This window comes from Erinaceus europaeus, chromosome 8 (genome assembly GCF_950295315.1).
Source record: "Erinaceus europaeus chromosome 8, mEriEur2.1, whole genome shotgun sequence".
Lineage (NCBI taxonomy): Eukaryota > Metazoa > Chordata > Mammalia > Eulipotyphla > Erinaceidae > Erinaceus > Erinaceus europaeus.
In genome coordinates, this window is record NC_080169.1 from 86,120,458 (window position 1) to 86,135,174 (window position 14,717).

Sequence of the window (14,717 nt, forward strand, 5' to 3'; positions counted from 1 at the left end):
TCGAACCGGGATGCTCTTAACCCAATGCGCTACCACCCAACTCCCAACAATAACTACTTTTATAAATTTATCTCAAATACTTCACAAGACATACTTAAAATATATATTGTTTGTCTGAAATTTCAATTTTGCTAGGGCTTTCCTAATCTGAAAATTTTACTTGGAAAGATAAGATCCACATTAAACATTTTGTATACTGCCTTCCTCGGCTGCTCAAAATAGCTGCCTAATAGACACTGAGTTTCTTGAGAACATAAATTTTCGTTTTAATGGAAAAGGTTTTTTTTGTTTATTTTTTATTGTTGTTCTTGTTATTGATGTTGTTGTTGTTGATATGACAGGAAGAAATGGAGAGAGTCAGGGAAGACAGAGAGGGAGAGAGAAAGACACCTGCAGACATGTTTCACTGCTTGTGATGCGACTCCCCTGCAGGTGGGAACCCGGTTCGAATGGGGATCCTTATTCCAGTGCTTGCGCTTTGCGCCACGTGCTCTTAATCCGCTGCGCTGCTGCCCAACTCTCAATTTTCTATTTTTTACTAGCACTTTATATCCTCAGAGACTAGCATGGCACTCAGAATGTGATAAAGAAGCAACAAAGATTTTTTTTTTTTAGTGAATACAAATGAACGTCAAGTGTAATATTCTCATCTTGGACTGAGTTTTGTGTGCACATTTTAATGAAAGTTTTTTTTTTTTTTTAATCAGCATGTTACAAAACCTCCTATTCGTACACTTTTTCACATTTCAGATGGCAGTGTCCAGGACTTGATGAGAACAGAATCAAGGGCTCAGAATGTACTCATTGCAGAGGGGGGCCATATGGTCGCTGGCGGGGAAAGAAGCCTGAACTAAGGATACTGACAAGCCTGCGGCAGAAGGCGAAGGCAACTCCGCCCCACTCCTGGGCCTCCAAAGCTTCGGCGCACGCGCACTGTAGAGTTCGGGCTGTAGGAACCGGGGGAGGCGGGGCTCCTGGGGCGCGTGCGCGGCGGCCTGAGCTCTGAGCCCCTCCCTTGACGGGGGCGCGCGGCACGGAGGACCGCTCGGAAAGGGGGAAGTCAGGTGGCCCCTGCCGCTGCCGCCGCCGCCGCCGCCGCGGTTTGACGCCAGAAGGAAAATGGCGGATCTAGAGGAGCAGTTGTCTGATGAGGAGAAGGTAAGAGCTGCGGGGGCGACAGAGCCTACGGTTCTGGGGCCCTGCAGAGCTCCGACGTATCATCTCGGATCTGGCGGCCGGGGAAGGGCAATGACGGGCCGTGCCCTGGGCTGCCCTTCTTCCCCTGCTCGCGCCGCCCTAGTGCCTGCCCCTGTCAGTCACCGAGGCCCCGCGCGGGGGCAGGTCTCTGCCCGGCCTGCTCGCTCGGCTCAGCTCCTTGTAGGGTGTGTGCTCCGAAAATAGGAAGCTGGAGCTGGGCGGCGGTGCCTGGGGCTGCAGGCGGGGACTGGGGGCGCCGAGGGCCCAGGGCGGCGGCCGCCAGGGACCCTGTCCGTCCCTCCCCCTGCGTGTGGCCGCCCGCGGGGCCCAGAGCCCCTGCTCGGGGGTCTGCATGCAAAGGGGCTTGGGAGCAGCCCAAGGACAGTGGGTGCTCTACCCCACGGCCTGGGTGGAGAGGGTAGCTGGGGTGAGGGGGGAAAAAATCGCTTAGGCAGCAGACCTTCACTTCTCTTTTCTACTCCCTCCTCCCAGAAGCAAAAAAAAAAAAAGCTTCCTTTTCTGGGTGTCTACGCTGTTTTCTTTTCACCATGCAAGTCAGTCATGTTCTCTCTCTGAGAAAGAGACGTAGGCATCTCAGTTCCCTTGTTCCTTTGGAGTTGCTAAAAAAAAAAAAAAAAAAAAAAAAAAAAAAGAAAAGAAAAAAAGAAAGACCCTCCCACTCCAGTTGTTTCCTGCCTAGATTGAACTTGCCTCCCCATAACACAGACACACATCGGTGGCGATTTGTGGTGTTCCGTGATCCTGCTAGGACTTTTTCCGAAGAGAGGTTGAGCAGCTCCTTTTTCTTTCTCCTCTTCTCCGGCTTCTTCTTCCTATTCCTCCTCTTTTTTTTTTTTTTTTTAAACTTTATCTTAGATACTGTGACAGCATTGGAACCAGATGAACAACATAAGTTCTCAGGCATTTAAAATAAGAAATCTGATCATTGAACTAGTTCTCTCTTCGACCTTTCCTTTAACTGCTGTGAGTCTCCATTTCCCAGTGAGGGGTTGGATCTTTCTAATTTTGACTGTTTCCTGAAAGGGATCTTGATGCCTCTCAAACTCAGAGGTTAAGTAATATAATAGAGAGTTTTCCAGGTGTCCACTCTTGGTTTTGTTCTAGTTTAAAGTTCTAAGCCAGTACAGTTGTGTGTAAAACAACAAACACAACTCCATGGTGTTTTAGAAATCTTAATGTAATCTAAGGATAGTTTCACTTAGACATCTCTGCTCCAAGTGTTTGTGTCGGTGTTCTAACACTAAAACAAAATGTTTATTTCCTTCCTAATGTGAACGTGGCGAAATCAGCCTCAATTTCATTTTTGGAAATCTTTTTCCCTCTGTGCTTCTGGGTAAAACTGATATTTAATAAAACCACAAAATGAGGGAGAACAACAAAAGCTCCGTAATGCTCAGGTCTGATTGGCTGAGCCCTTTATTCACAAAATTTGCTGTGCAGTTCTCATATGTAATATTGGTAAGTGACTACAGTTAATAGCTGGAAATGCATACACATTTTTTTAAATGTAGTATATTGCATTTCAACATAATTTTAACCTCTTAGCTGATTGTCTATCTTCAGTGGTGATGAGTAGCTCAAGTGGCTAGAAACCAAATTTAGGAAGAGTGAGCTCAGTGTGGGTGGTAATATATTGAATAGATAACTCTGCCATGTGTTGTAAAGACCTAAAATAGCCATTTTTTTTAATTTGATGACAAGATTCTTTATTATCCAGCACTCTCAGGGAACTAAACTAAACAAGGGAGTAAGGGCATAGTGTCTTATTTCAAAAGCTTGCCTAACAGAATGTTTTGTGAACAAATGAAAATTCTCATTTGAAGGAATTTGGGGTTTTTGTTTGGAGTCTTTTTATCTATTTTGCAGATATCTTATATACAAATTGTATTGCTATATTTTCTATTTTTTTAAAAGCACTAGATAAACTTTTAGTTTAAATTTAAATAGGTGGTTAAGGAAAGTTCTCACATTTAGTTATCTAACTGTTCTTTTAGTCTTTTGGGAGGAGGACCTTGGGGATGGAATCACAAGTGGAATTTGAAGTTGATATTTTCAGCTATGTTACTCTTTTTGCCACCTTGTTTGTGATTCTTAAAAATAAGCTTTTAATACTCTAGTTTTTTTTACATAGTTGCAGAAAATTCAGGCCAAAAACAGTTCACACTTTCCAGTTCAGGTCAACTGTGTTATATAGTAAAGCATTTTTGTGACTTTGAAATTATATGAAATTGTGGTATAAGAACAAACTCCTTTTCCAAAAGAGAAAACCGAGGAAGTAAATCCAAGCAACTGAAGGAAAACACTTAATAATTGGATGAAAATAATTTGTTTTTCCTGTAACCCTCCCATCCTTCCCCATCTATTAGAATAATAACATTTACATAGCTCAGACTTGGTTGTGTCTCTTGTGTATAGCTCAGTTCTAACTTTAGTCCTGAACACTGATGACCCATTATTAGCACCTGGACCTTTACAAAAGAGACAACTAATGAAATGTGTCCAAATGGAACCTTCCTACAAATGAATGAGTAAACTCCTTCCCCTTCAACTGGAGGTCAAAGTCTCACCTTTTTTCCTCATTTTTCTCTTCTCCTTGCCCATTATTTCAGACATCCAAGTTCTTAATTTCAGTTTTATATTACCTTTTTTCCCTTGTTCCCTGCAAATTCATTTCCAAATTCTGTCATTTCCATCATCAAAATGAGTCTTACACACATAATTTTTTTCTCATTTGTAAAGGTAATTATATTAATATAAATTTATCACCTCTAAATTGACAGGATTATTAACTATTCTTATTTGTACTGTTAACTCATTGTGTTGAAACTGTATGAGTAGAATGCAGATTAATTTGCATGTTTTGTGACAATGAAGTTGATGCGTGGAGGAATGGAAAAATAAAACTAGTGGAGGAGAGGTACAGTTAAAAGACTATTTCGGTTGACAAAATAACTCAACTTGAATAGTATGTTGCTCTGCTAATGCACTCAACCCAGATTTGAGTCCTACCCCAAACATATTGAAGGAAGCTTTGGTACTCCGGTTTCTCGCTTTCATTCTCTATCTTAATTAAAAATAATAGTAAAAAGTTCAGAGGGTCAGCAGAGCAGCTCACTTGCATAGTTGCTTCGCCATACACTTGACCCAGATTTGAGCCTGCCTCTTCCCACTGCATTAGGGAAAGCTTCAGTGTGGTAGTGTCTTCTCCCCCCATCCCACCCCCCCAAAAAAAGTCAGCCAAGAGTGGTGAAGTCCCACTGGTGACTAAACAAACAAATAAAAATGTTTGGAAACAACTAGTGTTAGTGAGGATACAGTAGGAATGTAAACTAGTACAGTCACATACTATCACATATCTGACCTGTATCTTCTGTTAATTAGCCACTGTTAGTTTTTTTTTTTTTTATTGTAACTTTCTAAGCTTATCTCTCCAGTTTGCTATACCTTTATATTGTTTCTTCACTCCCCACTCTTGGAAATAATATTCATATTCTGTATTTCGTTCTCACCTAAGTAAATCTAACATTTGGAATATATTATGTTATTTAATCATTCTGGGAATTTGGCGTTGTATACATCCCAGTCTCTTTCTAGCCCCTTGGGTAAATTATAAGACTGTCAGCCTCAGTTTCCTCTACAACTTGGGGATATAGTTCCTCTGAATTGTGGTGATTTGTCTTCTCCACTAAATTGCTATAAATATAATAGTGCCTGGCATGCAGTAAACACAACATAAATGGTAATTATTTTTCTTTTCTCATGACTTCTTACCCACTTAGAATGTTGTTATTCCTCCCTGGTCTGAAAGATAAAAATCCTCCTCATTCCTCAAGAATACATAGCAAGCTTAATCTTTCTTCTGAACTCTATAACACAGCATTGATAGTAAATATATAGTATTGTGTAATAGTTTCTTATCTTTTTCCCCCTGTTCTGTTGCAGTTCCTAAGTGCAGAAATAGTATTATTATCTTTAGTGTCTATCATTATAGTATATGATAAGTAGAATAGTTCAATCAGTGAATAAATAGCATAACAGTTTCATGAGAAGTAGAAGTAAAATAGAAATGCAGGCTTTGGGGCTGGGGAGACAGCATAATGATTATGGAGAGCCTGAGGCTCTGAGGTCCTGGGTTCAATTCGCAGCACAATAATAAACCAGAGCTGAGAAGTGCTGTGATCTTTGTCTCTGTGTCTTCCTCTGTATCTCTTCCTCTGATTAAAATAAAATATTTTTAAAGGCAATTTTTAAGGGAAAATATTAGTGTACCCAAGCTGTTATTTTCTTAATGGTGCTATCTTTTTTTTTAAGGTTTAAGAAACATGAAGTTCCTTTGAAAGCTCTTTAAGATACAGGTGGTGGTATTGCCTCTGTCTTAAATGAATGGCTATGGTTTTATACAGGCTACATCTTCTTTCTAAGCAGTTCATGTACTTCTCCTTCACTGAATAATCATTTTACTCAGAAATATTATGTGCATGTGAAACTGTGAGCCTCCATTATGATGAATGTAAAATTAGTTGTGTTCTTACTAAGTAAAGTATGAACTAAAACAATCTTCTTCTTCTAGCGTTTGCCCTTCTTCCGTAGCCAGTCAACAGCGTCAGGTTGCTGCTTGTTGCTGGCTTTGAAAGTGACTGGGATCCATGTCGATTCAGTCGGCTAGGAAGGATCGTCAGTTTCCCCAATGAATGGGTACTCACGGGATGCACCACGGGAAGGTCGATCCAATGCATCCCGACTAAAACAATAAACTGTAGGAAATAGCTGAGGGGCATACCTGGTTAAGCAAACATAGTACTAAGCTCGAGGATCGTGAAGTGTGCCCCCTGCAGGTGGGGAACTGGAAGCTTGAACCTGGATCCTTCACCAGTGGTGAAGTAGGTCTGCAAGTGTCTATCTTTCTCTCTCCCTCTCTATCTCCCCTCTTTTCTCAATTTCTCTCAGTCCTATCCAATACAGTTGGGAAAAAATGGCTACCAAGAGCAGTGGATTTGTAGTACCCTAACCAAGCCTCAGCGATAACCCTAGAGGAAGAAAAGGAAAAAAAAAAAATTGAAAAAAGTCATCCCTAGTTACAGTCTGTGGATGAATTTTGTCATTGTATTAATAAAATGGAAGCATGTCTACAGCAAGCAGAAACTTGATAGCTCCTGTAAAGATTAGTGGACCTTTTCAGACTCCACAATACGGCATATTTGTAGTACATTTTCAGTGCGTTTGGGATTGGTTCCTACATGAAAATGGATGCTTCTATACATAGAACATTGCATTTTAGCTTAAGAATGCAGGATAGAAGAACATTAGGACCTCTCCCAGGAAGGAGACTGCTCACTATGTAGATCCCGGACTGCTCAGGCAAGGGCCCACCTACCACATGGGAGCACCATACAAATGTGATTTTGTGAGCAGTGTCACTGCACTGTGTCTTCACTTTCAGTCAGTCAGTCAGTCAGTCAGTCAGTCAGTCTCTCTCTCTCTCTTTCTCATATACTCTATTAATAGGGGAAAAGGAGGGAAAAAAAGAAACAGGAAAAGTGTGTAGGTACAGTTAATGCAAAACCCCAGTGAAACCCTAGGGGCAAGCAAAACAAAACTTAAGAGTAGCTAATAAATTTTAGGGTTAAAAAGGAGGATGGGAAAATATGATGTATGGTTCTATGTACTGACCTAAAGTCTTAATAGCCCAGAACAGTAATTTATTGTAAGAGATACATATGTATAAAAGAAAATAGAGGTTTCATAGAACTCCCTGTAATTGTCAAACAGAATTGCACAAATTTAATTTTTGAAAGTTATGTATACAATCTTCATGTTCTTTCTCTTAGGGTATTTATTTATGCTCTGCACTTTGATTCTGATGACCAAGAACTTTTCCTGCATATTATAGTTCATAATGTTTCTGTTGACAATGAATAAGAATAATTTTTGAAAACTACCTCCACATTTATTCACTTACCAAATATACCATATTCCCTTGATTTCAGTCCTCATAATTGTAGCTTAGTTTCCCTTGCCCACAGGGTTGAGTCTCCAAATCCATCTTTACTGATAAGGCCCCAAAGTGTTTTACTCATGTTTTCATTATGTATTTTGGTTTCAGGTTTAATATCTATGCCGTTTGTTCATTATGAGTTAATTTTGTTGTATAGTGTTAAGGGGTGATCTAGTTTCACTTCTGTACGTGTTGCTCTCCAGTTCTTCTTTTCCCTATTAGATAGTTTTGACCCCTTTGCCCTTAGGACAAACTTGAACAGATTGGAGCCAGTAAGAACAATTGAGAACTGGGGTAAGTGTTGGGGACCTAACTTAATTTCACAAGACATGAAGGAAAAAGTGATAAATTTCAGTGTTGGAATTAACAGGACTTGTTAAGTGAATGTGAAGTAGAAGATTTAGGATAATTGTAAACATTAAGGTGTGGATGACTTAGAAAAGGTACCACCATACCTAGAGAATACAGGAAAGAGAGTACATAGCTGGGAAGAATAGTGGTGAGCTTATTTTCCGTTATGCTGTTTAAGATACTAGCATGATGTCTAAGTGAGCATACTAACAAGTAAGGAAGTATAGAAATGGAACCTGGAAAAGATGATCAGGCCCTTTTTTTATTTATAGATTTAAAAATCCTCACTTTGTAGATTAAAATCAGAAGCTAGGGTAGCCTTTTTTTAAAAAAAAATTTCTGTTTTTAATTTTTATTATCTTTATTTTGCTTATTGGATAGAGACATCCAGAAATTGAGAGGATGGGGGAGATAGAGAGGGAGAGAGACAGAGAGACACCTGCAGTGCTGCTTCACCACTCATGAAGATTTCCCTATGCAGGTGGGGCCCGGGGGTTTGAACTCAGGTCCTTGTGCATTGTAACATGTGCACTCAACCAGGTGCGCCACTACCCGGCCCCTGGGTAGCCTTTTTAGGGCTAAACAGTTTAGAGGTAGCAAAGAGTAGAGAGCAGAGAACTTACTCTTTTGGATATACTTTCGTATAAGGAATAAAAGGAAAGGAACAAAAAGTGCCTATTGACCCTTGAGGTAGAAGTGTTGTACAGGGAGTCGGGTGGTAGCACAGCTGGTTAAGTGCTTGTGGCATGAAGCACAAGGACCTGCATAAGGATCCCCACCTGCAGGGGAGTCACTTCACAGGCGGTGAAGCAGGTCTGATGGTGTCTATCTTTCTCTTCCCCTCTCTGTTATCCCCTCCTCTCCATTTCTCTCTGTCCTATCCAACAACAGCGACATCAGTAACAACAACAATAATAACTATAACAACAACAAAAGGGAAAATAAATTTAAAAATTTTTTAAAAAGAAGTGTACAACTAGCACAGTGTTATATAGCTTGCTCATGTTAAGGAACCTGAGGAGAATTTCCTGAAGAAGCAGTACCCAGTATTGCAAAGAAGTTAAGAAATATGATTGAAAAAAGTCTGGATTTGAGAGATAGGCATAAGAAACAAATTATATCTATATGTACACATGCATAATATATATCATATGTCTGTGTATATATAGTACATATACATACAGCTTTATAGAATTCTAAGTACAAATGCCTGACATTTTAACATACTTTCAGTTGTCGAAATAACCTTGTTATAATCTGTTTTACTGGTGGGAAAATGGATGTAGAGAAGGCTGATGATTTAAGTGGTACAGTAAATATCTTTAATGAAGCACTTTTACAGTCAGGGAAGATTAGCATAATGGTTATGCAAACAGACTCTCATGCTTGAGGGTCCCAGTTTCAATCCCCCATACCACCATAAGCCACAACTGAGCAGTGCATTGGTGAAAATAAAATTAAATTATACAATACAGGCTTACTATATTTAGTGATTAAAGCAGATTGGGAGAGAGAAGAGCCAAAAGACGAAGATCTACAAAGTGAGATTATGTTTTTCCTCTTCTATTAATGCCTTGCAGTAGTATCTGCATTTTGAATTACTCATCCATCAGTAACCAGACCCAAAGACTTACCACATCTTCTGTGTCCTGGCCTATCTTTCCCCATTAGTGGAAATGTATGTTTTGTTATAACATTTACAAATCATTATGACGTTACCTGTTTTGTTTTGTTTTTTAATTTTTGTATTTTTCCCCTTTTGTTGCCCTGGTTGTTTATTGTTGTTATTGTTGTTGTTGCCATTGCTGTCATTGTTGTTGGATAGGACAGAGAGAAATCAAGAGAGGAGGGGAAGACAGAGGGGGAGAGAAAGATAGACACCTGCAGACCTGCTTCACCGCCTGTGAAGTGAACCCCCTGCTGGTGGGAAGCCAGGGGCTCGAACTGGGATCTTTGAGCTGGTTCTTGCTCTCGCTTTGCGCCATATATGCTTAACCTGCTGCACTACAGCCCAGCCCCCTCAACTAGAGTTTTTAAACAGACATGAATGAACAGGCTGAAACTTACAACTGTGACACTTCAGGAGGTTAGGGGAGTAAAATTTTTCCAATGATTTGAATATGCCACTAGGTTAAGGCTCACTGCATTAGATACTCAGTAAATGTTAACTGAAGGATATGAAATGGAGACAGTAAGTATAAATTATTATTGAAAATAATGTAACATCAGAAGAGATCTGTGCATACCTGTGTTCATAGCAGCACAATTTATAATAGCTCAAACTTAAACAACCTAGATAGATGTTCAATGACAGATAAGTGGCAAAATAAGTTTTAGTTAATATACACAGTGGAATACTACTCAGCTATTTAAAATGATAAAATCTCCTTTGCCTCATCTTGGATGGAACATGAAGGAATCATGTTAAATAAGATAAGCCCAAAGAACAAATACCTGACACAGGTAGTTACAGGTGAAACTTAAACAAGGGCAGAATGGAAAATTCAAAATGAATCATTGACTGGGTGTGATGTATTGCACCAAAGAAAAGAACTCTGAGGGAGGGGCAGATGTGAGGAGATAGAGAGGACCTTGAGGACTTAAGTTGTGATTGGAGTGATGTGCAGATACCTATCATAGGGAGACAAGTTGTACTGGGGTTGGGGCAGGGCCATGCTGTAATGTTCAGGGACCTGGGTTTAAGCCCCTGGTCCCCACTTACAAAGGGGAAAGCTTCCTGAATGGTAAAGCAGTGCTGCAGGTGTCTTTCATTCCCCCTCCTCTCACAATTTCTGTTTATATTTAAATTAAATTAAATTAAATATTAAAAAAGGAAGTTGTACCATGTGTCAACAACTGTACTCTATGCCATTTAATCTCCCCAATGAAATGATACAAAAAAAGAAAAAATAATTTGGTAACTTAAAAAGAGAAAACACATAAACTATTTAATTTTTTCCTGTTGTATAAGGAAAAACTGATGTTGAGTTCAGGAGATGAGTTATTCCTAGGTTAAGTGATACCAACTCTGTTTTCACTTACTCAGCATGATAGTAGTAGTATCCAGGGATGTGGCTTGGTAGAGCTCAGGAGTTGCATACATGAGAGCCCTGGGCTTAATCATCTGCACTACATATGACAGAATTGTGCTGTGATCTCTATATTATAAAATAAGTATGTGAACTGCCGGGCTAGCGTGGGGGTTCCTTTTCCCGGGAACGTGGTCTCTGGGTTGGAGAGAACTCGACCAGAGCCAGCCTGGGCTGCTACTCACTCAGTGACGTGGGAGAGATGACTCATGAACTTGTGGCGGAGTGGCAGTGCAATGTCTTTATTGAATGGAGAGCCAAGACTTTTTAAAAGGTAGGCCCAGAAGTGGCAAGTTGGAAACGGAAATGCCTAGGAAGGGGGTGGAGAAAGGCAAAAGTGACCTGGAAAGGTAGGAACTTCCTTAGCAACTGTTGCGAGGGTTTTAACTGGTAGGATTAATATTACCCCTGTAGGCAGGGAGGGTCTCTAGGTAGAAAGAAGATAGATCAAAGGAATGGAATGGGTGGGGAATCTCTCAGGCAAAACAACGATTATGTAGATAGGCCATATTATCAGGAATGCAGGGTTCTTTGTGAGGCTCCTCACAATTACCCAACAGCTCCCCCTTTCTTTTTATCTAATGGCCATAATATAGAAATATTACCCCATAGGAATGCGGGGTGCTTTGTGAGGCAGGGAGTCTGATAGGACTAGGCACACCTTTGGGGTTACTCCTGTCCCTCCTTGCTCAACCTCTTGGTAGAGAGAGAGACTAACAGGATAGACGCACTCCTTAGGTCAAGCCCTGCCAAGCTCAACCACATCCTCACAATTTCCTGACATGTGAACTAAATCTTAGAAGAAAATTCCTTAGGGGCCCTTACCATTAATAGCATAAGACTTTTATGCCTGAGGCAACAGAAGCTGTTGGTTCCTTTCTCAGAACCATCATAAGTTAGACCTGAGTAGTACTTTTTAAAAATATAAATAAAATTAATCTTTAAAACTTTTTAAGAAAGATAATTATAAAAGAGAAAACTCTTAAGAACACTTGATCACAACCAAATCACCACTGTTAAGTTCCTCTGTAAATTAGTCCAACCAGATATGTTCACTTTATCATAAAATATTGAAGTATGATGGAATGAAAAAAATAATCCATTCTTATCTTACTTGTTAATAATTTGTTTGAGTCTTCAGTATTTCCCACTATTAAACTAAGAATTTTGAGCACTGCTCATATATCAAATCTTCCATGCCTTCCACTTAGATTTTTCAACACAAAGGATATAGGACTTAGGTACAATTAGTCTTTCAAGGTATCACAACTAATCTCATTGCATTTTGTGGTAAAAGTTTGACTTTAACAGTTTTTAGTCCAACCTGATACAGATGTCACATAATTTAACAGTATCAGTCATTACCCTTTGCTCATTAGCTTACATGTTGATCAAGTTGAAAAGTACATAGAGAAGCTTATTTTTCTTTAGGCTTAGGATGTAGGCATATATTACACAGTATGAAGGGCATTCATTTCTCTTGAGGCAATCAGTGCTGTGTTGTGATATCTCTCCTTTTTCTGCCATACCCTCTTATCTGAAAAAAAAAAAAAAAAGCCTACCAGGGGGATCAGGTAGTGGCACCTTTGATTACCATGCACAAGGACCCAGGTTTAAGCCCTTCTTAGATTCTCACCTGCAGGATGCAAGCTTCACAAGTGGTGGAGCTGTGCCACAAGTATCTTGCCTCCTTCTCTCTCCTCTTGCTCTCTCTCACTCTCTGTTAAAAAAAAAAAAAAAAAAAAAAGGTCTTCTGCACAGACATCAAGCCCCAGCGATAATCCTGTTGACACACACAAAAATCCACCAGGAGCTCTGGAATTACATAGACACCAAACCCTGGCAAAGAAAGCCCTGCTGGCAAAGTAAAAGAATAGTGACTCAGCTTCATCTCATATTGAAAGATGATTGTCCTGGTATGACTGAGTTCTTCTACCCTTTTCAGGTAATTAAGGGGTTCTGATCCAGAAAATTTGAAAAAAAATCACAAGTGACCAGGATGGCACATTTTTCCTTTTGGAGAAAGTTGGTTTCAATTCCAGATTTTAATTAACCTTATTTTTTGATTTCTTGATTAGCAAAAGGTTTTCAACAGGTCAAGGAGTTAAGAGTAGAGCAAGTTTGTATAAATTATGTTTACGATGCTTCAGTCCTTCTTTGATTCCACTAGTCATATATCACAACCACCCTCACCCCACCCTCCCTTTTCTTTTCCAGTTATTTGATCAAGACTCAGAGGCTTTGAAAAGTTTGATCTACATCACTCCATAATTCAAAAGCTTGATTATTTGAATCATTTGAAAAAGCTATTGATATAAACTTATGATTATTTTTAAATACAAATTTATTTACTAAGAATTTTAGAACTCTATTTTTAAAGGTTTTTAATTGGCTCCTGCATTTCAGGACTTGATTTATAAATTTTATTCTTAAAAATGAATTTTTTGTTTTCTGCACCTTTTGTCAGGTTGCACAAACCCTGCTCCTCACTTTTTTAATGTTGTAAGGCTAGTTGGCAACTTCTCCCCTCTTATCTTCAAATCCTTGGCAAAATGGGAAATATGGGTGGGGTTAAGTATAATGTTTATACAAAGAGACTTTCATGCCTGAGGCTCCAAGGTCCCAGGTTCAGTTCCCCCAGCACCACCATAAATCAGAGATGATCAGTGCTCTGCTTAAAAAAAAAAAAAAAAAGGAAAAGAAAAGATAGAGGTGGGGTGGGGGGAAAAGAAAATAAGAAAATGGGAAGCATGTAAAGTTGCAGAGATAGTGCACTTGTAAATTGGTATCTGAAATAAAGATGAAGATTCTCTCATGATCTCATGTTTTACTCGTATGTTATCTTAATGCTTGCTTTACAAATTGTATATATTTGATTTATTATTCAGGTTTTTTGTTTTATTTAATGAGAGGGAAAGAGAGAGATAGCAGAGTACTGCCTAGCACTGGCTTTTGGTAGTGTGGAGGATTTATCATGGGGCTTTGTAGCTTCAAGTATGACAATCTTTTTGCATAACTGTTATGCTCTCTCTCTCTCTTTTAATATTTATTTATTAATGAGAAAGGAGAGAGAGAAAGAACCAGGCATCACTCTGGTATATGTGCTGCCAGGAATGGAACTCAGGACCTCATGCTTGAGTCCAGTGCTTTATCCACTGCGCCACCTCCCGGGCCACATAACTGTCATGCAATCTCCCTCACCCTTAAAATATATTTTAAGAATTCCTTATTGAGGGCGGGGCAGTTCACAGGTTAAGCACACACACAGGCTCAAGCTGTGGCTCCCCACCCACAATGGGGACACTTTATAAACGACAAAGCAGGTCTGCAGATGTTTTTCTTTTCCCTCTCTATCTCCCCTTCCTTTTCAATATCTCTCTGTCTTATCGAATAAAATAAAAAATTAAGGGGCCGGGTGGTGGCACACCTGGCTGAGTGCACGTGTTACAATGTGCAAGGACCTGTGTTTGAGCCTCTGGTCCCCACCTGCAGGGGGAAAAGCTTCACAAGTGGTGAAGCAGTACTGCAGGTGTCTCTATCTATCTATCTATCTATCTATCTATCTATCTATCTATCTCCCCCTTCCCTCTCAGTTTCTGGCTGTCTCTATCCAATAAATAAAGATAATTTTAAAAAATTTAAATAAATAAAAATTAAAAAAGGAAAACATGGCTACCAGGAGCAGTGGATTTGTAGTGCTGGCACCAAACCCCAGTGATAACCCTAGAGGGGGGAAAAATAAAAGAATTCCTTGCTCTTATTGCCCCACCAATCACTTACCTTAACTTGATCTTCCCGAACAAATGAGTCCACTTCTTAATCACCTCCTCTGCGTGCTGCTGTGAAAGAGAGGCTCTTCCTTTAGGGCTTATGAGGATGACTGAACTCAACACAGACAGCTGAGACAAATAGCAGTTTATTAGTCACATATAGTCAATAACTCCGGAGACAGACACAGCACAAACTGCAGGTCTACACAGGGGGTTGCATTCTGAGCAGAGTGAACCAACAGAGACTGGGAGATAGACTTTGTGGTATGAAGAGGATGGAGTGATTCCCTGTGG

General features: G+C 39.8%; 1 protein-coding gene across 1 annotated transcript in view; it reads left to right on the forward strand.

Moving 5' to 3' along the window:
- Window positions 1–993: 993 nt before the first annotated feature.
- Window positions 994–14,717, forward strand: part of CAPZA2 (capping actin protein of muscle Z-line subunit alpha 2) — a 54,864-nt gene continuing 41,140 nt past the window's right edge. Inside the window, exon 1 of the mRNA XM_007525438.3 lies at window positions 994–1,158. Coding sequence (XP_007525500.1) covers window positions 1,120–1,158 — 39 coding nt within the window. The 5' untranslated portion in view covers window positions 994–1,119. The remainder of the gene's footprint in view (window positions 1,159–14,717) is intronic.